Genomic DNA, 23,991 nt, shown 5'->3' with positions numbered 1-23,991 from the left:
TACAAAGAGCCCTCTATGGATTTACCCTTTTTTCATTCAGTATGCTTAAGATGAAACAAATAATGTCTCGTCTCTGTTGCTAATGATTAGAGTTTTTTGTACATTTCAAACAGCAGCTTCAATTGGAAGCCGACAGTAAAACTAAATCAGTGTATTTGCTTCATTTTTAACATTCTGTATCCCCATGCTCGTTTGAATAAAGGAATGCAAGCCAAAGCAGTGGAGACAAACCATAGAAAGGAGGAGGGACACTCTGTCCATCAAGGAAGTACGGGAAGATGACATTGGGAATTACACCTGCGAACTGCAGTTTGGGAACTTTGTGGTTCGGAGGACTACTGAGTTATCAGTCACAGGTAAGAAAATAGTCTACATTTCTTCAATGCTACACGATCTTTGACTTCAGAGTCATCTCTGCTTACTTTTGTTGATATCTTATACTGTGGGTATTTTAATGTAAGAGGTACAAACAGCTTGAATTGCTTTGGTGCTTGTAACAGAAAAAAAGAACATCACACCAAAAGCCTCAATGCAAGTATACTTTTATTAATATGTTTAAAAATAGAGGCATTTCCACAAAAGAATGTCCTCGTTGCATACGCCTTTGTGCACTGTGTGTGGTGAGTGTCTTTACAGATTGTGTTTTTTTTTACACTGTGATCTAGCAAAAAAAAAAAGGCTTCAGGTTGTTGTCGTTGTTGTTAAAAAAATTAAGTTTTTTAAGCTGATCTCTGCGCCCTTTGCCAATAGTGGAGCTGTCTCTGTGAATTCCAGGCTGCTTTAATTGCTAAGTAGAGGAATTCACACAGAGCCACTTCAGCACTTTTTCTTAAGGCTGTTGAAATATTTAAGCCTGAACCTAAAGTGGGTGACAGATTGCTTGCCACTGACACTGTCACAGCCAAGGTTGACACAGCAGGCGCTGTGGATAGGGAGAACCCTAAATTTACAACTTAATTAAACACACTTCTTTTTGTTTTTTTTAGCTTATCTGACTGGAAGTTGTTCTGGTAGTTTTCCTGAGTGATATCACTTTAAATTTGTGATCAGTAAACAGCAACACAGAGCTGATATTGACTAAAATTAGTATTTTAATAGTGTTAATTTAACTGCAACAAAATGAATCATAAGAGAAACAAGACTTCTTGTTTCAGGGATTTATCACTTGCCAGATTTAAAATCGTCCTATATTACAGATCTGCTCCATTATAAAATGTCCCTGTAAAAGTAGAGCTCACGTTTGTTTGAGTAAATGTGTTCCTGCTTTGTTCAGTTTCACAACAGCTTCTCCTCTCTCTGACTCATTTGGCTGAGCTCACCCTTCCTGTGGTGGCTCATGTCTTCAAGGATAGGAACAAATGCAGGATGACGCAGACTGAAACAAAACAGAGAGAAATGAAGAGGATAGAGGGGCTGTTGTGTTTCAGCGCGGCTGCCATCACACATTGTGGGTGTGAGGGTCAGACAAAGTGTTGGCTGTTAACTGCTACCTGATTACATTTTATAGTCCTTTTAAAGAGACAAAGACAGACTCCAGTGAAGGCCGAGTTAAGTCGTAAATCATTTTCTCACCAACCTCAAAATGTCATCCAGGGGGAATAGTCTTAATCTCTCTATCTACTTTGGAGACATTCAGCATTTCAAAACAGGTGGCAAAAGATGATTGATGATTGGACCATGGCAGTAGAAACAGCATTTGTGACTGTGTGGGTTTACACTCATTCCCAGTCTGCCTGTAGGTGTGAATGTGTATCTTTTTAGTTTTATGATAGACTGGCAGCCTGTCCAGGATGTACCCTCGCTCACGCTCAGTGATAGGCTCCAGCTCTCACAACCTGTAAGCAGTATAGAAAATAAATGGATGGATATGTGTCAATTTTATTTCATAGTTTGGTTTAAGATGAAGTTGTCAGTATATGCGAAAGAAAAGGAAGTAATTACTTTTTTGGCAGAATTTTCTCCATCACTTCTATAACTTACTATAAGTTTTGTTCAGAAAATAGCACAAACCTTTGCAGTACATCGAGTCTTAGGTCTAATTCCACAGAGGCAGTAGATCAGTAGTTTATTGATATACTTAAATGTTTCTTTTAGGATACAGAGATGCAAATAAAACATTTCACCTAAAACGTGACTGTATGTTAAAAGATGCTATTTTTCCGAGAGGCAACAAAGTATAACAAAAATTCCCATTGTTCTTTCTGAATATGGAGTGCCTTTTATCTTTAGAAACCAATGCCAGTGTTAATTCTGTTTTTTGGCTTGGTTGCTTTCCTTTTAGGCAGAATTGCTTTCCTTTGAGTTTTGGCATTTATTTCTTTATTTACTGTCTTCGATTGAAGAAGTTTTGAGTTTTCGTACGCAGCGTTTTCTTTTGTACAGCCATAGTGGCTGCACTGATCTTGCTAACTACCCAGTTCTTTTGATCTATCTTCTTTTCCTGTCTGCTGTCACTGCTTCAGTACACATGAAACACATCACATCCTATAAGGAAGGGGATTTTGTTCTTGGAAAGAACTCCATAGTGTTTAGGGTTCATCTCCACTTCTAAACACCTTGAACTTTGATGTGCTTATTGTAAACAAATAATAGATGCATCCACTGCTTTTATACTGAATCAGTGTCCTCCACTAGTTTTAATATTCATTACTTTTGTGTGCAAAACACCCAAGTTTTGTCTAATTTTCACAATTTATCATGATAATAACCATTCTAGGGTTCAATTGTTCAGGAAATTGGCAGCCATTTATCCCCATTATATACCCATCTAGAGGGCCAGTGAGAAGAACTGTGAAATACACTACAAAGGGAAAAAAACTGTTCTAGCAAGACCAGTGTCCAATAGTAACCTAGAGTATACTCATACTGCATCTAGTAGTCTGTGTAGTGGAACTTTACAACCCATGACGTGGGTTCTTCCCATGACCTAAACTTGTAAGAAACTTGTGAGGTTTTGTAACAAGGTTAATTGTTGTGTAAAAAACCTTTGAGACTTTGGTACAAGGATAATTCATGTGTTTCCACAGTAATTTAAAAATTGGGCAATGTGGGTATACGCAGATAAAAATACAAAAGCCATGAATTTGCAATTTTTATGTGCTGTTTTGTAAGCAAAGTGAATGCTTGTGGGACAAACAGTGTCAGTTATTTCTTACATTGTCTGTCCCAAAAGTTCTCAGCTGGGTTGATTTTGTTATTAATTGTTATCTTATATACTGTGTAGGGTTCATATGCCAACGCAAAATCAAAGGGCACTGCTGGAAGATGCTATCAAACCACTCTGTAGCTTTTCACTTTGCACCACTGCTTTGTGATCCCATATTTTTAATATTGTTTAATCTATCAAAACTGTCCCAACTCAGTTTGACTGTCTGTTGTCCCCACCTTTGCCAAACACTGAGAAATCACTGAAAAATCTTCCCGTACACCTTTCATTTCAAACCGCTGACTCCAGGTCATTCTTAATGACCTCCTCTTCCCAAATACCAGGGAGAGCCTGGGCATCTTTGTAAAGCATTGGTTGTCTTGGTCAATACAGGTGAAGTAGTCAAATTGTGACTGATGTTACTGACTTGTTAATTGCAGTCATTAATGTTGACAACGTCTGTTTGGTGAATCACTTGACAGCACTGCTGGCATCTTCTTCTTACCTTACCTGGAACTTGCATTCAGTACCTCCTCTTCAGCAATGCCAAAGTTTAGTTCAACAGACATCCCTCCCCAACACACACACACAACACACACACAACACACACGCACAAAGACGGTGGAGGAGAGTGGAAACAAAAGCAGAACCTGTGATAATAGCTACTCATTATGTTACATTTCATTATATTCCTGCTGAGGAAAAGGGATTTAAGTATTCCACATAGACCTGACCTTTCTATCAGCGTGCTTTCTTTTTTTTATCTAGAGTAAGTATACATGGACTTTTATGTCATATTATCAATCTCCCACAGATAATTCAAATTCACCATCAGAACCTTTGTCACTCCCCTCTTTATCAACAGCCTACAGCCCCTCTCAAAGCAGCGCAATGGGACAAAAGGTCAGATTCCATTTGATTATAATGAGCACAGCTAAAGTCATAATGAGCTCCCTTGCTGAGTGATTGGAAGTGACATTCATTTTAAATGAAATTTGGGGTTTTATGTCTTCTTGTTCTTTGTAAGGTGCTCTGTTTGATGTCTTAGATTAAACACCGCAAAATAAAGGAACGGTGATGAAATAGATATACAGGGGAGCAGCAACTTTAGTGTCAGTGTAGCTAATGAGCTGGGACTGATGTTGTTAACCAGCTTTTCTTATTTTGAACCAGCATGCAATGAGGCGTATTTGGTTGATGAAGGGAAGGGGCGTGCTTTACAGCGTGAGCATCTAAATAGCCAAAAAGCCTGAGATGCACAGGCAAGACAATCATGAAAACAGCTCTTCACATAAAATGTCCCTGCATTTCCCTTAAAAACCGCATGATATTTTCCATGTCCTTTAAGTCTGAGCATTTTGAATAGACAGAGCTGATACTATGGTAGCTTTATGGCTTAAAGCAGTTCCCATTTAACACTCTTTTTGACAGTCTTTCAGTCTAGCACATTGAAACCCAATTTCTCTTGACTGAACTGTAGTTTCTTGCTAGATAGCACCATGTTATTTCTGTGACTTGCTTACTGTTGAATATTATTGCAGAGTGACTTGACTGGTTGGAAATGAAAGGCACTATTTTGCTTCCTCAGCTCAACCACTTCTCCTGAATGATGGTAACCTTTCCCTTGTTATGTGTTTTCTGCTGTGCTTTTGTAAGCTAGAGGCTATTTTCTGCAAACGTAGACAATAAAGAATAACAGGAGTCCGGTACAAGTTTAGAACATGACACTTAAGTAGAGAACAAGACTTTTTGTGACTCTCACTGAGCTTCTTTTGGAACATGACAAGTAAGGACAAACTCGAAAAGAAATGTGTTTGCTAAATGCAATAAAGAAGAAAAAATAACTATAAAAGCCCATTACTTTAAAGTCAAAAAGCTGCGGATGAAAGGTTCCCCCACAGGAAAGAAATAAGTAGAGCTCATACAGGAGCGTTGCTTTGGAATTCTCAGGGACCACAGTGACATGCAAGACCTGGGGCACTGTTTCTGGCAAGCTTCTCCTGTGGCAGTGATTACCTTCTTACAGTATAACATTAGCCTATTCAGTAGCATACGTATTCCTTTGACTGTCTTACTGTCACATGACCCTTGTTTTGCACATGGTCGTAGTCCCCTGAGAATATCCAAGGTTGAATTACGCTGTGGTGAGAACCAAGATAATGAGAATGCTTATAAACACTGGGTGTATGTCATTATCCAGGTAATGTATTAAGATACAGATCATATGTTAACATCACAGGTGTGAACTGGGTCTTGGAATTGGAGTGTGCCAGAGATATTAACAGGTGAACAGATAAATGGAAATAAAGGTTTGCAGTAATTAGCCAGCAGAATGATTTATCAAAAATCTTGTGTGTGCAGCGAGTCATGCTACTTATTATTCTGCCCTGCTATTTTAGTATGTAAATTAGACTTTACAGCAAGACAGTGATGCTCAGGCTACCGTACCATGCTGTGTTAGCAAGCGAACAAGCTGAAATTAAAAAGTAGTAGTACTGCGGCAACAAGCTCATCATTTAGAAACACAACCAGCTTCTCACAACCACAAGTCCCTCCAGTATGAGCATCAGAAGCTTTAGAGGAAACTTTTGTTTGTTTTCTTTTCAATATTGGAATCATTGTTTTTTGCATCCTGACCTGGCACATCTTGGATGTCATTACTCTATAAGATATGCAATCCTGTCACCATGATGAATGCTGTTATACCTGAAACATATTGATTTTTTTATACTTCAGTCTAGTCTATTGTTCTCCAGGAGCAGCTAAATGACTTTAGTTTTGCTGAGTAAAAATAAATGTGGCGTTTGTTTTGGTGGTGGCAGTGAGAGGAACACAGAGAGCTCGTGGCACAACAACAGTAGCGGTAGAGTTTAAATAACCTCAAATATCCATTCAGTATTCAATCATTTACAGTATGAACTCATTTGTTGAACGTTGAAATCTTAACACGGCCTCTATGTCCTTGTTTATCCTAATAAACTGTTTACTTCTGCGGCTCAGTGTAACGCTAGTGCCTCTCCAACACCTCTATTCTGCAAAGCATATCTCCTGCCAGCACGATTTGGTGGCCATTACCAATTTCCTCTCCCATCTCTGAGTTGACTCATTAGCATATGAAGAAGGTTGAAATATAATTGCTCCTTTAATTGATGGAAGATAATTAATCAGGCAAAGGTACTGGTGGAAAAGAGAAGACGAAGCACTGAGTGGATTCAGAAAGTAATCCTTTTCTTCTTGTGAATTTGATACTCTGTGTAATCAGCAGGTGCTTAATGAGGTTTATTCATTTTTGCATCTTTTATATATATATATATATATATATATATATATATATATATATATTATTATTATATCATATCTTTGATATTTTGTCACTTTATTGGGAGAACATACTTATGAATAAAAATGAAGCTTGTCATTATTCTGTAAGTCCGCTGTGATTTGAATTCATCGTCTCCCGCTGTGGCCGATGGTGCATTTCAACTCTTTGAATCTTCAAGAGTGAGGGTTATTTATTATAGCAAAGCATTATGTTGACTTGTTTAACTTGATAGTCTTTAGTGTTTTCTGATTGATTTGAAGCCATTAGTTATATTTGTGGATGTTTCCTTTAAGAAATACACACGGACACTTGCTGGATCTCAGTGCTTGGTTCATTTTCATTTACGGCTGCTTTTATGTCATAACCTTGGCATGGCGTTATGATCTTCACACCCTCACAATGTTCAGAAGCAGTGGCGCTGGCTCTTATGTGTGCTGTTCTCGCCACACATCCCAGCGCAGTGGGAATTCAGTGGATTAATTAAGATTGTCACTCAAACATCTGGCTGCTGTGGAAATGGGCTACAGAGTATTATTTTAACCTTCTGGCTTTTCCATGGGCACTTGGACCGGGCTTGTTTCTATCTCTCATGATGATACATCCAACAGCATGATGGGAAAATGAGGAGGAGGGAAGTATTCAATGACACAATATGTCTGTGTGTAAGAGTGCACGCCTGCCAAACTGTAAAGCTCACACTGCAGTTACTATAGCATATTGAATGTGCAGACCCACATTAATAGTGTGGGTGATGGAGCTATTATAATTACTTGGCTTTCTTAGTAGTATTTCCATTATTACATTCATTTTCTATCTAAATGGCACAAAAATAACTGTAAATACAGTATTTGCCAGCTGATGACAGGTTACCCAGCTACATTTGAAATAAACCAGCTAGGTGGTCAAAGGGAAATGTACATCAAGGGCAACCCCTCCAAAACAAAGGAGACTTTTTAATACATTCATTTCTTTATTAACAATGATCTATATTTACATTTAGATAAAAACTACGCACAGTAACAGATCAAGGATTAAAAGAAAGTAAACTTTAGCAGAAAGAGAGAAAAATCAATTTGCATTTTTGCATCCAACATCAACATTTATACATTGAGTAGGCCTGCCAGTGTTGCAGTTTCCTTTTCCCCCTTTATTTCACTTTTAAAAATAGCTTCTCCTTGACCAGCTACAACAGTAAAATGCTGCTAATCCAGTAATGCATCAGTTATTATTAGATTTTAATAATCTAATAATATAAGGCTGTTGATGTTAGGTAGGTAGCAGGTTTTCTTATTGAATTAATGTGGCTGCTGGCTAGGTACTCTACTACCGCTTTCTCAAAACGGTTGTCATCGGCACATTGGAATTATGTAATGACTTCAAACCTATACCTGTGATGTACATGATAAATAAGTGAGCACTCTATCTTTTAAACCTTTTGTTTGTTTGTTTGTGTTTTGTTCTTGAACTTGTGAACAAACAGTTGCCTATTTACACATCCAGCAGTGACAGAGAGCTCCCTGTAGATATTTGATCCATTGTTAATATAAAAATATTGATTGGAGATTAAATTACTGTATCACTATTGCCCTCCATATACAACAAACTACATTCATGTTGACGATGTTACACAAGAGGAAAAAAATGAATGAGAGCATTAAGTGGTGAACCTGAGTAGAATTAATGAAGAATTGTAACAAAGGTGACACAAGGAGTTTACTGCTATAATACATGTGCTGTTATGAAATGCACTTAAATCTGAGCGAAGAGCTCTTAAAGCATGACGGATGGCTTTTTGATCAGTGGGAATGATTTTATTCATGTGGCCCTGCTGCTTCTTTTCCTGAATGAATTACTGGGTGAGGGTCTCTGGAAACTCTGAGGATAGGTCATTCGCATGTAACACCTTATTATTCTTGTCTGTCTTAGAAAGAATATGCTAAATCATCAAACAATACATCAGGATAAAGCAAAACACAATGCCAAATCTAAAAAGTCAAGATTTTTTTGTTATTACAGTTTTAGTATTTTAAGATTTATGATACCATCTTTTTATCACCTCTTTTTTCTGCCTGAGCCCTGTATCGCCATTTGTCACGTCCCACCACTGCCACTACTCTCTGCCACAACAGTCAAGACCAAATATCAATCACAGGTGAGAGGCAGAACCTGAGGCTTTCCTTTACAACCAATAATGGACCGTCTGCGGTCTCAAGCTTGACTTTGACAGTGACTTTTTTTTCTCTTATTCTTCTACTGGCACCTTCTAAATTGTGTAGTCAACTATGGTACCAAATTGAAGGACTTGTTGCAAAAGAGCATAACCACGTTAACACCATTCAGAAATCATTGTTATGTATTGCCACCTGAGGTCTTCAGTGAACAAAAAACTGTGTGAATGTAGGGTTTATAAGTGAGACCAATACAAATCAAAGAATGAGAGGAAAATAAGACGATGTGCAAATGGCTTTTTCCTCAAGGCTTGAACTTGTTTGTCAGTTTTTTAGCAGTGAACCAGATATAGAGTGAAAAAAATGACCTTAATCTGTCACCAAGGACATATATTGTTTATGTTCAGTGCAAGTGGATGTTTTTCCAAGCAGTCTCTTCCTCAGGCTTTTTCCTTTTAATAAACTGTCCTTGACCTCCACTCAGACAGAGACATAGAGGTCAGGCAAAAGCTTCAGCAGAGAGGATTTTAGCAGAGAACTCTTCCCTTGGTGAAACAGTCTTTGACACAACTAAGAATAGTGTAAGAACCGTGAAAACATTGTAAAGTGCTTTTCTGAGACCTACACTTGGCAACTTTGCACTTTAGAAAGAAAGACTTATTTTGAAAGAGTTTTGGAATTTATTTCCTAAAAGCCATGTGACCATTTTATTTTTAACAAGGAAGTTTTGTGTTTTGCTCAACTTCAACTCATTGCTTATTCTACTACAGTGATGATTTCCCAGCACTGACCATATCACATGTCAGAATTTAATCTGGGTTTATGACATAATTGGGTCTCGTTTGTGGTGGAGAATGAGCACTCTTGACTGTTGCGGCTCGTATTTGTGATTTAGGTCGATGAGGCACATGTATTTTTAGATAAAACATTTTCTTGTGCATGTTTAATTGCAGAAGGCATCAGTTGGAGAAATCTTTATCAAACCTGCTTCGAGGATCTGTGGTGAAATGTTGTCTTTCCCATGATGGATCATTAACTTTTTGTTAAAGGACAGCTCCCAATTAATTTTTAACAATATTATTCATAATGCATGTGTGACTATATATATATATATATATATATATAGAGAGAGAGAGAGAGAGAGAGAGAGAGAGAGAGAAAACATTTTAAATCTAACAGCAAATGTATCCATTTAGAAACACCATGATCACACCTGAGACTGAGCACTAAAATCTGCTAACATTAAATTCAAACAGCAGAAACAGAACATCCGAACATTCGAGAGGGATTGTTCTTGACATACATTTGTACAGTTAGTTAAATTTGGACGTTTAAAGTTTAAAGAAATAGACAAATGAGAAAAACCCATTATGTAACAGTTAATTGATTATAAATATGTCCTAATAATATGTTTTATTCTTCTAGTAAATGATTGATCGATTAATCAAATACTCTCAATTTTCCAAACGTAGCTATTCTCCAGTCAGCGCCGTAGTTCTTCACTGTATCCAGCTGTTTGCCTTAACTCCTTGTTCTCACCGATGCCCCCATTCCCCTGTGGCTTTGCCGGCTGTTTGTTATGTGTTCCCCTGCCATCACTACCCAACGCAACCCTGCGCTCTGATCAATCCAGCAGCAGTGTGTGTGTATGCTGTAGTGCACACTCAGCATCCTGGTGGGTTTCCACCTGCTGGCGCCATCAAAGGAGCAGCACACAGGAGATGTGATTGCAGAGCTTACAGCAGGGGAGGAAGTGGGCGACACAGGAGAGAAAATATCTGAGCATGAAGCATGTGCAGAGTGTGGTGTTCTCAGACTGGAGTGGTTACTTGGTTACTGCATATCAGTTCATGCTGTAATTTCTCTGAAATATGTGTATAGCTGTCAAAAGTGTTTTTTGGTTTGCAGGGAAAGGGAGAGTTCAACATTATGATTTGACTTTGAATCCCTGAGATAAAGGCATTCATAGATTCAGAGCTTGGCAAAATCCATCTCCCTGTGTTTGTATCCCTCTATATCCTGAGGTCATCTACAGTGTTTGCATTGTTTGCTTCCATGAAACAGTGACGGGTAATTGGCAACGAGTTTCTGGATGCCTGTTTTTTGGCTTGGCCTGCCAGATATGAGCCCCATGAACAAACTGCCGAGGACGAGCTCCAGGAATTAGTTTGACTTGGCCAGCTTTCCACAAGGTGAGATGACTTTGATCAGTGTCCCCTTGTTTGATGAGGTGGCACTTTCTGGGCACAAATGCTGTTTTAAGCAAACAAAGGACTATCTCCCTTGGCATTTTGTCACACAATTTAGGACATGGGGCTAGCAAGGGTGGACTGGAGGATTTAATGCATTTTAAGTGCTAAGTATATGGAGAGTTAGAGTTGTGTAGACTTACTGTACAGTGCATGTCATTACCAGGCATGGCAAAACAAAGCATTTCATAGCAATGCAGGGAATATTTCATGCGGCACATGTTTGTGTGTCATTGGAATTTATGTTGCATCATGTTTGTATTTTTACACCTTGTACAGTGAATGGGAGGGGATGTCCCATGAAATTGGATTTGGTTTTGGTTTTCTAGTGATAAGTAATTCACAGTAAAGACTGAGTAATCATGCTAACAATAGACATCCATGGACCACATTCTTCTGACCACATTTTTTTCTTCACCTACAGTTTTGACAACAGTAGCATGTGCTGCAGAAGCAGCCCAAACTATCTGAATACCATCTTTCTTGTCACTTGAGTAAGTGACACATTATGCCTCCAAGTATCCGAAGAAATTCTCTTCACATAGAGCGACTTTGCGATCATTTTTGTCCGATGGAAGTATTCACTTGAAGGTAGTTGGTAGTGCGCCTTCATGTCACGAAGCAGAAAGAGAAGTATAAGTCACTCAGTTGAAGCCTGGAGCACATACGTGAAATGCCATACAGACAACAGTCGTAGTCAGGGTACAATAGCTGGTATGTGCACATCTCTGGAGTGAACGTGATCAAGTTACAGCTTTCTTGGAGAGCTGACACATTTAAGTTCTAGGGAGTAAAACAGTAGAGAACAACGGGTGTAGACGTTTGAGGCATGTCATATGGCACCTGTGTCTTGTCATCAAAGGTGTGGAAAGGTAGTAAATGGACATGTTAGACTTCCATGCCATGTGAAGTAACGGAGATTCTTTAGTTAGTCACATTTGGTCTTTTGTTACTTGAACGTGGAGTTGGCGGGTGGAGCAGCAACAGCACACTCCTCCATCATATGTGACAAGTACGGATATTCAAAATTATAGGACAAATAATTTGACTGGCTGAGAGTGATTCATCATCACACCCTCCTCTATTTACCGTATATTCCACATTTGCCAACTCATTTGCGCATAGTGCCCATGGGCACCCAAATTGGCAACAAAAATGGCAGGTGCACTTGGCCGTCATTGTCTGTGTCCTCATAACATATCACTTGTGCTTTTTTTTTGTGAATGTGTGATTAAATCAGCCTGTATATGTAAATCTGAACCCAGAGCTGCTTTGAGTGAATATTTACTGAAACCTCTGCCTAAGAGATGAGGTCTTCATGGAGCAGGTGAAACCAAGCAACAGATGTGATGCTGGTTTGAACAGATGGTGCAAAAATGCAAAAAGGTCAGGTGGTCTGGTGCCTGTGTTGCTCTTGCAGCACATTGATTGGCCTGTTTTTTAGAAGGAAGACAGAATCCCTGACAATAATCCCCCTGCATGAAAGCGGGATCAAGAGCTTATAGGCTCTAATTGCTTATAGTGGGCAGCAATTTGATATATTCCTCATAGTTTGACAGGTATACTGATGCTTTTGATGAATATTGCTTCCTCTGACAGCTGAAACTGAACCATAGAAAAGATAAGATAATAAATTGAATTCCACCTCAGTCCTGCACCACATCTCTCCTGCACTTTTATTTATCCTACTCTTTTTACATTATAAGTAAAAATTATCATACAAATGAATAATAGAGAAAATAGAAATGTTCCCTCAACTTCTCTTACTTGCAATGATTCATCTACAAAGATGTTCACTGCTATTCCAGCTGATTTTGGATACCGAACCGTCCTTCACCTTTGCAGTGGGCTGCTGTCATGCATCTTGTCAAATATCTATCAATTAGCAAACTGTGCTTACAAATGCTCCTCTGACACACCGTACATCTGGGATTGCTAATTAAGATGACGTGTTACATAATTAATGCCTTCACTCTACTAATTAGCGCTCACTTAGTGCCTTAGCTTTTGGAGATGTGAAAATCAGTGCTAAACTAGTGTTAATGTGATTCCACCCCACAGTAAGTGATGTTGAACATCCAACATTACTTATCACGTTAAGACTTTTAGAAAACCGAAAATTTGAATCATATCCGTCTGTGTTTAAAAGTGTTCAAAGGGTTGTTTCCCTGACTTAAATGCAGTGTTTAAGTGTCTGTACTTGAGTTTAAATGACTTTAGATTTGTGGCTCCCCTCAAGGCCACGAGTACATACGTCGGCCTGAAGGTATTCTCCCCCTCTTCTCCTGCCGCCCCTATCTACGGCAGTTCGCAGAAATGCCCCATCAAGGACACTTCAGCCACGTGTCAATCCACTGATTCCACCAGAGAGATAAGACGGTGGGAAGGGACGGCGGATGGGACTCTTGCATAATTTATAGTGAGCAAAAATCAATTTTGTGGCATAAATTACTCTGATGTTAATTAGTTGCAGATTGGTCTTTTACAAAAGGTGCATTCTAAATCACTTCAGGGAGAGATTCATTGCACCGAGACGAGTCTGAATTGTTCAGCTGGTGATAATTTCTCATGATGTTATGATGGAAAATTAGGCTTGTTTCTTTATTTGGAACGTGACCAAAATGTTTTCAAGAGCCCAAATGGTCTGTCTGAATAGAGAATTTAAAAAAAGAATATTATTATTTCCGTTCCTCTATTGGTAAAGCAGGGAACTTGTGGAGGAAAATGGAAGCTTGTGTTTGTGAAGTCAAGCACATCCTCTTGCTCCCTACGTCACCCGTCCTTGCTCTTTCACACACTGACACACACCCTTAGTACTGCACACACACACAGACACACCACCACACAAACCACCCTCGGTCAGGGAGATTGCTTACCAGTGCTTAGTTCAGTGGCGATGCCCAGTTGGGCCTTGATGTAATGGAAATTGATTGCACTGCTCCCAGGCTACACTGTCATGACAAGTTATTTTAATGGCACTAAAGCAGGCTTATGCTGAAGTTTAAAAGGAGGGGGGCAGGGGCAGAACAGTGACTCGGGGTGTATTTGCAGCATTGCAAGGCGTGTTATTTATTTATGAGAGAGCACAATGTTTCTCTAGAAAAAAGAAATAAAGACGGCGAGTTTGCAATGAGAGATTGAGAAGAACATTATGGGGGTGGATGGGTGATGGGGGTGACCGTTCAAAGCCATTTCCTTGCCAGCTCCACAGTTACCACCTCAGAAGTGGTTGTCGTGGTTGAATTGAACTACAAAAGTGATAATTAAAGAATGATTCATGCTTTTCAATGTGCATTTGGCTGTCAGTTACAGTAAAGTACATAGAAGCCATATACTGTAAATGCCCATTTATCCCAGTAGCAACCTGTCAAACAAGGTGGGAAGAAATTTTCAGCTGAGATGAAATCTGTTGTTTATTAGCCGCACACAGGTAATGGCTGCAACATAACAGCTGTGAGAGCTCCAGCTTCTCTTTGTGCCTTCGTTTTTTTTCCCCTCCCCATCTAGACTCGGTAAAAAGTAACAGTAATAAAGATGGAGGCTTTAGCCTGCTGCCCTTTCTTCAGTGATGTGTGTTCCACAGGTGAGGTTATTTCATGTCAACAAGTTGCATTCAGGTATCTCCTAGCGGAGGTCGTCTGTGGCTTGCTGACGTGTGCGTTTCTATTATTGGAGGAGACTGGACCGCTCTTTGCCATGGGCAAACTTCTACAGAAGCTGTTTACTCTGTCTGCCATCCTGTTTCCTCTTCTGTTTCTTCTACGCTTTTTTTCTTCTTTCCACTTAGTTGCTACATATAATGATTTATATTACTAGCAAAAGACATAGAGGACTTAGTGATGAGTACTTAAGAGTCTCATAACACAATCAGTTCTTAATTTATTTTAAAGTTTAATGGCATTTTGAGTTTAATGGCATTTCAGACTACAATGTCAATGTAATAAATTATGATGGTTCATGCATGAGCACTTCAGGTAATGTGTTTCCCTCATGTTTTGTCCGCAGGCCAATTAAAGCTCACCGCGTGACAGTCCGACCAAATCAAAAGGTCTCTGCACTCCTTGACAGCTAAAGCAGCCAATTAAAATCCTGCGCTTGTGCTGAAACAGTCGTCGCCGCCCAACATGAGTGATCATTACTGTATATGTGGGTTGGAACGAATCTATGGGCGACGTATTGATTGCAATCGTGAAAACTGATCTCGAGCTTTGGCCCAAAAGGAGTGATGCCATTGTGTTTAACAGTGAGAAAGGCATAAGGTCAGGCTTTGAGAAAAATCGCAAATTCGCACGTGCACACACACGCGCCCCACTGTGCTGATTGCCCATGCTGGTGTCACCGTCCACTGTGCGCAGCAGTAAGCCTCATCACACGGGTCAGCAGAGCCAAGACCTCACTCACATACTGCTTGATCATCTGAACAAGTCCGGAAATTAACTTTGATGTGGAATGTCTGTGGGCGAGCGGCTCAGGTCCACAAGGGGGAAAGAGGTGGCTGGTCAGCTGCGTCTGTGGGCGAAATGTGTTTGCCACATGCAGAGATATGAAAGAGAGCATGCTAGACGAGGAGTGAGTGAGTGAGTGAGTGAGTGAGTGAGTGAGTGAGTGAGTGTGTGTGTGTGTGTGTGTGTGTGTGTGTGTGCGTGTGTGCGTGTGTGCGTGTGTGTGTGTTTTTGTGTGAGAGGGAGAGAGAGAGAGAGAGAAGCCACCCCCATATACTCAATGAGGAGTCACTCATCTACTTCAAATATGCTTAATTCATATTCAGCTCACATGGGGCTTGCAGAGCTAGATTTAATACATCTCAGCTCTCTCTATGACAGATCTGGAGCATGTCTAAATTAGATTGTAATTTCAATGAACTATGTCTTACAATGCATACAGGAGCAGGCCAATCATTAACACTAAGTGCCCCCTCGGTGACATTCGGAAGTGCTTTGATTTGACTGCCCTCTTGTGTTTGTGTGTTATGTGCATTCATGTTGTGGATAGTCGATGCACCCGCATGTGCACCATTACAGTGACCCACAGTGGGCATGAGGGCAATAGACAAACTTTAATGCCTTGTCTCATATGAGCCATCATCATGTCAACAAGCTCAAATACAAGTTTTTCAAATCTGCCATTTTTATGGTGAACGATTATCACTTTTAAACATATTAACATTTCTCGTTGGAGAGCAAAACAAAGCTAAAAGAAGAGTGACTATAGGACTTACATGTGTCAGCTGGACACAAACAATGCTCCGAATGAAGCCGAATGTTGCTCTGTTTATGCTGGATGTGTAAAGAGACAATTATTTGCTACTCTTTTCGCCATAAGATTTTTATCTGGTGGTAATATGTCAGCGTTGTGTTTGTAGCTTGTTCTGCTGCCCCCGAGTGGCCAAAGAAAAATCAAATCTTTAACGTTTGCTTTAAGCAATCGCACTGAATTTATCCAGCCATATCTTTCTGTAGCTTATGCACTGGGTGATTTATTCTTTCAATGCAATGAAAACAGTGATCTCATTATTATGAGATAAATATTAAAACACAAAGTTCTCATGACAAAAGAGGAGCTCATTTAACCGATAAAGACGAACAAAGATCAACATAATTCAATAAAGATCTCATAGAAATGAAAAACCAATTAAATGCCATTAAAATGTGGAATGTGAAAAAGATCTTACAATGGGAAAAGATCACTTGATGTTCTGCATGACAAAGAACAAATATTTAATTTTATCATTTTATAATAGGAAAAAGATGTCACAATAACAAGGAAAGATCTTATTATTATGAGTAAAACATGGATTTTCTTTTGTCCACCTAACATGAATGCAGCACTATTCTGTACTTATTGGCCTACAAGGGTCCCTGGCTAATTCTACTGGGCAACATGTTTGCTTTACAGTCCTTGTATGCATTTCCCTTAGAGGCCAAATATGGTCAGGGAAATATAGAAAAATACATCTATTTACATGCTTAGCATCCTGCTGTTACATTTGTTAAAAATGCCCCACACATGTATGGTTTCATTTATCTTCTAGCTACTAAGATGCACTATTTCCTTTGTTTTTAATGCCTGCTTCAGCGTGATAGCCTGTTTGGACAACTGCATTTATAAAATAAACAAACAAATAAATAAACAACTGGAGCCCTCAATGGCATCGAGTCCTCTTTTAGTGAGTGACTATCATTCATTACAGTGAGAATCTCAATGTACTGATCTTCTATACATTTAAGGATTCTGCTTTAGTTGACATTCATCAGCCTTCTACCTGCATTACATTTCCACTGTAGACCTGCAGTCGACCTGCATGTGGAACTGCTCTGATCAAACTGACTTTACACTCGACTCTGATACTATTCTCATGATCAAAACCGTTCATTGCATATGCTTATATTACATCTTCTCCTCTGCTCCTTCTTTAAATACTCTGCACTGTGACTTTGTAATCTAAACATAAAACGTGATCTTTACTTCGACCTGTAAGAGTTGAAACTGTGATTTCGTATTTTAGTGTCTGATGTTAAGTCTGTATGTTGAAATTTTTTTTTTATAGAAATTTAAAGAAAAAAGTCAGTCTCCTTACATTTTTGCATGAAATGATTTGTCAGATTATCACAAGCTGACAAGCGTCCTATTGAGAGAAACATTATTTTAGAAGTATTTTCAAGTGTGAAGGACAGTGTGCAGGAGATTTTTGTCAAATGTCTTTCCGTCCTTAAAGAATATTTAAAATCTTGAATTAAATGGAACAGAAAGTAGAATAAATGCTGTGTGCAGAAATTCTACCAGCACGTCTTGGTAGAATAACAATGTGGCTTTGTGAACAAAAAATATCAGAAGTGGCTTCCCTGTAATGAGTTACACTCCATTTTTGCAAAACCCATGTCTCAGTTCTACAGAGGCTTAAATCATGCGTACATGTCTCTCCCTCTTACCCTCTTCTATGTGTAGGGCATTCGCCCTGGAAGACTGTAGTGAATTTAAAAGGTGGAATCAATAAAGGTTCACATTTTTGGATCATCCTTTTCATGGATGTTCTATCATTTTGCACAGTAAGTGGTTTTACACTCCTAGCTTAAATTAGTGTATTTTCATGCTTTTATGACACAGTTCTGATCTTCATCAAGCATTAAAACCCTTTTCCTTTCAACAATACAAAAGTCAGAAACAGAGAAAAGGATTGAGGCAATGAAATGTATGTAAATCTCTCAGCTGAGCCCCAGTACAGTTTGGGCCCCACAGCTCCCTATGGGTCAACGGATCCAGGGAGGTTAGCACAAACCAGTGATGTAGGGCACCACGATGGCAAAGCTACCCCTGCTGGCACCCGGCACCAACCGCTGACCTGTTTAAACAGCTGGAACGTTTGGCACTGCCTGCCTCCGGAGATTTGCAGGGCCACTGGCAAAGGGGTTGAGAGGAAGGAAGGGGGAGGCAGTGGGGGAAGGGAGAAGGAAGGGGGATGGGAGTCATGGTGGAGGAGGGATTCATAGCTCAGCAATAGGGGGCCACTGTGCAGAAATGGCACCAATCAGGAATTAAACAGGCCACTGGCAACAAGCTGAGGAGGAGGAGGTTGGAATAGAGTTCAAGTCAAATAGACACAGTTTTTTTCATAGTGGCCTGGCAGTTCAGACGGTCACTTTTGTTGGCGAGTTCAGTGAATGGGCGACCAAGACCAATAATAAATAGATTGTAAAGAAGCGTTTATGCCAACTGTTTTGTTTTCTTTTTTTCTGTGTGCTTTGGAGGGGTTGAAGCTGTGTGCTTGGGGTGTGGGAGGTCACTGATTTACACAAGTGAGCACTTAGCAGCATGAGGCAGGGGTTCAACCAAAACCAAGCAGTCACTGGCAAGAGGTTGAGAGGAGCAAGCGGGCTGGAGGCTGGAGGGAGGGAAGTCTGATAGATGTGGAGTAAAGGCTGCAGTTGTGCTGCATGAGTGCTCAGTCACATTATTCAAGTCACATTTGATTCTAACACTGATTTTCATACTCAGGGATTCACAGAATGTGTAGTAATAAAACAGACAACAATGTGAAAAGAACAAGTTTATTGGATATCTATCTGAGCAGGAGAAGAGCTAGAGCTTGAATTGTCAGATGAGTGGGATTTTGGATTTTGTGGAAATGTAGATGACATAATGTCATATCCAGATCTTTCCAATGCAGCTGAATGGAGCTTAATATCTTTTTTTTTCTCTGGTGATCTAAAGTATCATCTTTAAAAGTCAGAGTTTGGTGTCACTTTGAATCAAAGAGGAAGGGCTTCTTTCTAGAAGTAACATTTTACACTGATGTTCAACAATCACACCACGGAGACAGAGAAACCAGTGTCTTCACTGTCTACCCTCAGCAGCCTCAACAGACCAGAACTGATCAGAGCACATACAGGAAATAAGTAAAGGCCTGAAACCTGCTTCTGTAGGTTTCGTGTAAGCAAACGTGCATTCTTTGCTGAACTATAATTTTAGCCACATTGAAGTAAATAATACAGGTTGATAAACTTAAATGGTATTATGTTCCTGTTTGACAAACACAATCTCTTATTATTAGCACTTGCTGTGGATGCAAACAATGATGCAGTTTTCATTTTGGATCCTGAACCATAACACACCCACGATGTGTGTTAGTAAACCCAGTTCAAAATGTGGTCAACCTGAACACTCAAATAGAGAGAGAACAACACTGGCAGCATAATGAGCAGCAGTGGTGAAAAAAAGTCAAGTCATTTCTCTCACATATTTCCCCTGTAATGATTGTGATGCATCTCCTGATCACTCAGATCTCACTGGGAACCAAGTGGACCCATCTCTGTGCACATTGTGAGCCGGCAGTGACTGACTGTTGAAGAGGTAAACTAGCTGTTCTCAGGGTCATAGCCTCGCCTGTGATGTCACTTGATGACAATCGTGTGCCTGCAGGGTCACAGTGTCATTTCAAACTTGCAGTGATGATGCAAGAGAATGTCAGCCCACCTTCATGTGCTGGTCCTCAGCCAGAGGGCTGTATGGAAGGTCAGATGTGGGTGTTTGTGATAAGAGTGGAACTAGAGAGGGGGAACGACTGAGAGACTGGTGGAAGAGAGTGGAAGAGAGATGCTATCTGCTCAACTATCACTGCGTAGATCACAATGAATCAGTCAACTGCATTAGTCATATCTCACAAGGATGTTAGAGTATTATTAGAGTAGGAGGGTCAGTGTGCAGCATATGCTTAAATTAAGCTACACAGTTATTCACTTCTTATTTGAAACTTGAATGATGAATTGAAAGATTTACACCGTACCAGTCTCATACAATACTTAGAGACCAGCAGGTTTTGGTTGTTTTTCACTGGATGATGTCATCCCTCCTCTGAGATGCAAGCCTCCTCACTGTTTGCCTGGCCAAGGATTTCTTTTTTGCTTATGTAACATCCATTTGAGAGCTTTTTATTATTTAAGACGATCATATCCTTGTTTATGGAAGTGCTTAAGCTCACTGGTTTAATCATATTTTTTTCCAGAGGTATGTTGGAGGCAGCTTTGATGAATAATGCAGAGGGTTTGTGCTATACTCAATGCACATTCCAAAGGATGTTTGAGTGCTGTGCTCAGTCCCAAAAACACTGGCTCAAATGATTTCAGGCACCACCAATCATACCTCGCAGTGGTTAAAGTCAAATGCCAATGTTTGATCAACCCAGTTTGTTTGACTGGAATGTTGGGAGGGAATCATGTTGGTTCCAGTCCGGTGTGGTTGTATTTACAAAGAGTGGACTGTAGAGAAACAGACATTATCACAGACGGTGTTGTGTTAGAGATTCAGACTATTAAAGGAATAATCTTTATGGGCAACTTGTAGCTGTTGCATCACCATCACAGTTAAGTGTGCCCTGAGGCATAGTATGGATTTTATACAGTGGTCACTAACACATAAGGGTTGGATAGATCGCTGCAATCAAAGTCTAAACTGTGCTGAGAGGGTTTATTGGACCAGAAAAGCCTCCAGTTGTTAAAGGTTGAATATAACTGGGATCTATTTTGATCTATTTTGCTTCTTGAATTGCCCAGTATCCTGTAAATGTCCTAAAATGATTGCTTTTGTTGATGCTGAGACCAGCTTTCAACTTAAATTCTTTCTCTTTGGGCAACACATTCTTCCTTCATTAATGATGAAAAGCCAATTACACATCAAATTATGAATATGGCGCAGGGTCACCAGGGTTGGACAGTCAGATTCCATTCGGGGACAATACCTCCCCAGTTCTAATTTCTCCTTAATGAAACAAAAATGTTTTGTAATTTTTTACCTGATTGGACTTCAATGTAGCTGTATCATCACAGCATTTTTGTCAAGTACGGTGTTTTAATTACAGATACAAATGATGGTTGAAAAAAGAGCAAACATCTCTTCCAGAGGAGCAGTTGGGTGGGGGTTCCAGTCATTTCAGTATTGTCCAGGGTGTCTGGTGGCCATTAGAGGAGCTGCATCTTAGAGCACCTCCCAAATTGGCCTCATTATTCAGCTGTTGTGGTTGTAGCTTGGCCCAGACAATTCAATTCCACCATTTTTCATAGCTGGCAGCAAACTTGGTGGATTCAAGACATCCTCTGCCTGTCCAGTTGTGGGAGATAAGTTGAAAGGCAAATCATCACACTGTATTACTTCTTCTGTTGTTCAGGGGTCGAGGGCTTACAGTGTCGACCAGTTTATGCATTTTTGTGGACTCTGGCCTTGAACAAGAGTTATTTCCAAATTCTGTCACTGCTATAATCACCAGTTTTGTGAAGCTCATCACGCACACTGTTTGTTGAGAATGGCTCACATTCGTCAGGATTTCTGTCCTTTTGTTGTTGTAGAGATTTCTTAGTTTTGTGGTGTTACACAGCTTATGTGTCCATCCCTGTAATTAATTCTTTTTTTCTTGCAGATGTTGTTTGTCTGTTTGACAAACTGTTTGCAGTGAAGATTTTTTCCTGTCTAGCTCATAACAATTTTCACTGTCAGACAGTACAAATACTGATATGTGGCACTCAAGTTGGTGAAGGTGATTTCTGTAATCACTGACAAAGTCATTTTGAAGAGATGTCACTTATCAGTCTTCCTTGTATGTGAACTGTGTCAAATATATATACAGACATACATTGTGTCTGTATAGCATGTAAATAAGGGAATTGAGGGATTTGTCATAGCAACAGACTATAAACTAGGCTTATAGGCATTGTGTCCATTAGCACAGATGTCTTGGATGAATCACGTTGTTGATTGAAACTTGTTTAGTGTAACATTAGAATTAGTATAACTATAGCATGCACGCTTTCCTCATTACATGTGCTATGTATGAAGGGATATGAATGGAAACATTCATCTCACCAATTACTCTCTCAGTTGTTTTCTTTCTTTTGCAGCAAAGACTGTGATTATAAGAAACAGTCATTGGGTTTAATTGAAATTATGATTATGATGATTATCATTATTATTATTATTTTGTTTTTTTATTATAAATTGTTAGCAAACGTAGAAGTGGTTAGGCTTCATCGTAACAGTGGGTCAAGCTGGGCAATGAAATCCTTGGCATATGATAACTATAAACACATCAGTAAAAACATTGATTTATAAGAATATATTTTTAAAAAGTAAAATGTGATGAGTTTAATATAATTTAAAGTCTAAAGGAGTACCAAGTACAAAAACAGAAACATGCATACATATGTACAAGTATCAATATTGCACTGAATAAAAAGTAAACAATATTTTAAAATATTGCATGAAAACGTTGTTGCACATGACGTCAATATCACAGTTATTATCATTAAATGCACTTGGTATTTACATAATGGCACACAAGGTGAATCAGTAGCAACGGCATCAAATTGACGAATAGTGTAAGTCATTTCTGTGACTCATAAATATTCTGTTGTGCTTTCTACTTGCACAATTAACCATCATCGCCCATCATCATTTTGATTGGGCTGCGAATGAGTGGAAGAATTGAGGTGAAAGTAGTTGAGCGGTTAAGCATTTCGATATTTGGAATATAGTTTATAATGTTTCAAATTGGTAGTAACACAGTCGGGTAATTTAAAAATCAAACTCAGCCAAGCTTGTGTCTGTAATCTAAGTTTGAACGTACGAATAAACTACCAACTTTACTGAGGCACAGTGCCTTTAAACAATCTCTATTAGAGGGTTATAGGGATCCTCAGTATATTGTCTGTGTAATGTGAACTTCCTGCAGCACAGAGTAAACAACGAAGTAGTCCTCACTGCAGATGAGATCTGCAAGATGAGTGATCTGCCAAGCTAAACAAAGATATTATAATTTGTCCTTGGGAAGCGTGCTGCAACACTAAAAGAAATCATTTCTGAGCTGCAGGAAGCAACTTGTAAAATCTTAATTAAAAGATTGTATCAGACATGGCTTTGCTTATGGAAAATAGGGAAATAATGGACTTAAAAGACAAGTTTTTACAGACGGAGCAGAGAAATAATTCACTATGCTGGGGTAGCTGCAATAAGAGAGAACTTATTTGCCGCAGGGAGAGAATTGGCATTTTTAATATCCACAGCAATGAAATCTCAATATAGCCACTGTGAGGCTGCAGAGTGTCATTTGGCATAAGATCCTTCATCTTCTATATTTTCCTCTGCTGTTTGTCTCTTTTTAGTCCTCATTATGACAAAAACAAAGTGTAATTAACGCAATCATGATTAATTACAGCACACAGCTTCGGTTTACACATCTGCCTAATTGCAACTTTCTTTCACTTTATTTCAAATGTTCAAGTTAGCAGAACTTGTCACATTAGTGGTGTTTCTTCTCTCTCTTCTTCTCTCCTTCACTGGTGTGTTCCTGCCCTGGCAGGCGCTGAAAGTCCATACCGTTCTGTATCTTTTACTTTTTCTCGAACATTTTTAAATCAGATTCCAGCCAAACAGCCCTTTGCTCAAACACTCCCACACATGTTACTGCCAACGGCAGCCAAGTCCTCATATAGAAGTGAAGACGGCCATTTTGGAGGATAACATGGGCAAAGCAGGAAGTGTAGCACTGCCAAAGGCAACCTGCCAAGCTGATTCTCACAGCGATATATACATAGTAATACCTCTATTGATTGCTCTGAATATATT

General features: G+C 39.4%; 1 protein-coding gene across 2 annotated transcripts in view; it reads left to right on the top strand.

Annotated features, from left to right (window-relative positions):
* LOC130165508 (interleukin-1 receptor accessory protein-like 1) overlaps positions 1–23,991 on the top strand; it is a 225,910-nt gene that overhangs the window by 103,037 nt on the left and 98,882 nt on the right. For both annotated transcript variants that reach the window (XM_056370836.1, XM_056370835.1), the window contains exon 5: positions 203–356. In XM_056370836.1, the coding sequence (XP_056226811.1) occupies positions 203–356 (154 nt within the window). The remainder of the gene's footprint in view (positions 1–202; positions 357–23,991) is intronic.

Source organism: Seriola aureovittata, chromosome 24, assembly GCF_021018895.1.
Source record: "Seriola aureovittata isolate HTS-2021-v1 ecotype China chromosome 24, ASM2101889v1, whole genome shotgun sequence".
In the NCBI taxonomy this organism is placed as follows: Eukaryota; Metazoa; Chordata; class Actinopteri; order Carangiformes; family Carangidae; genus Seriola; species Seriola aureovittata.
This window is presented reverse-complemented; position numbering and strand designations above follow the sequence as displayed.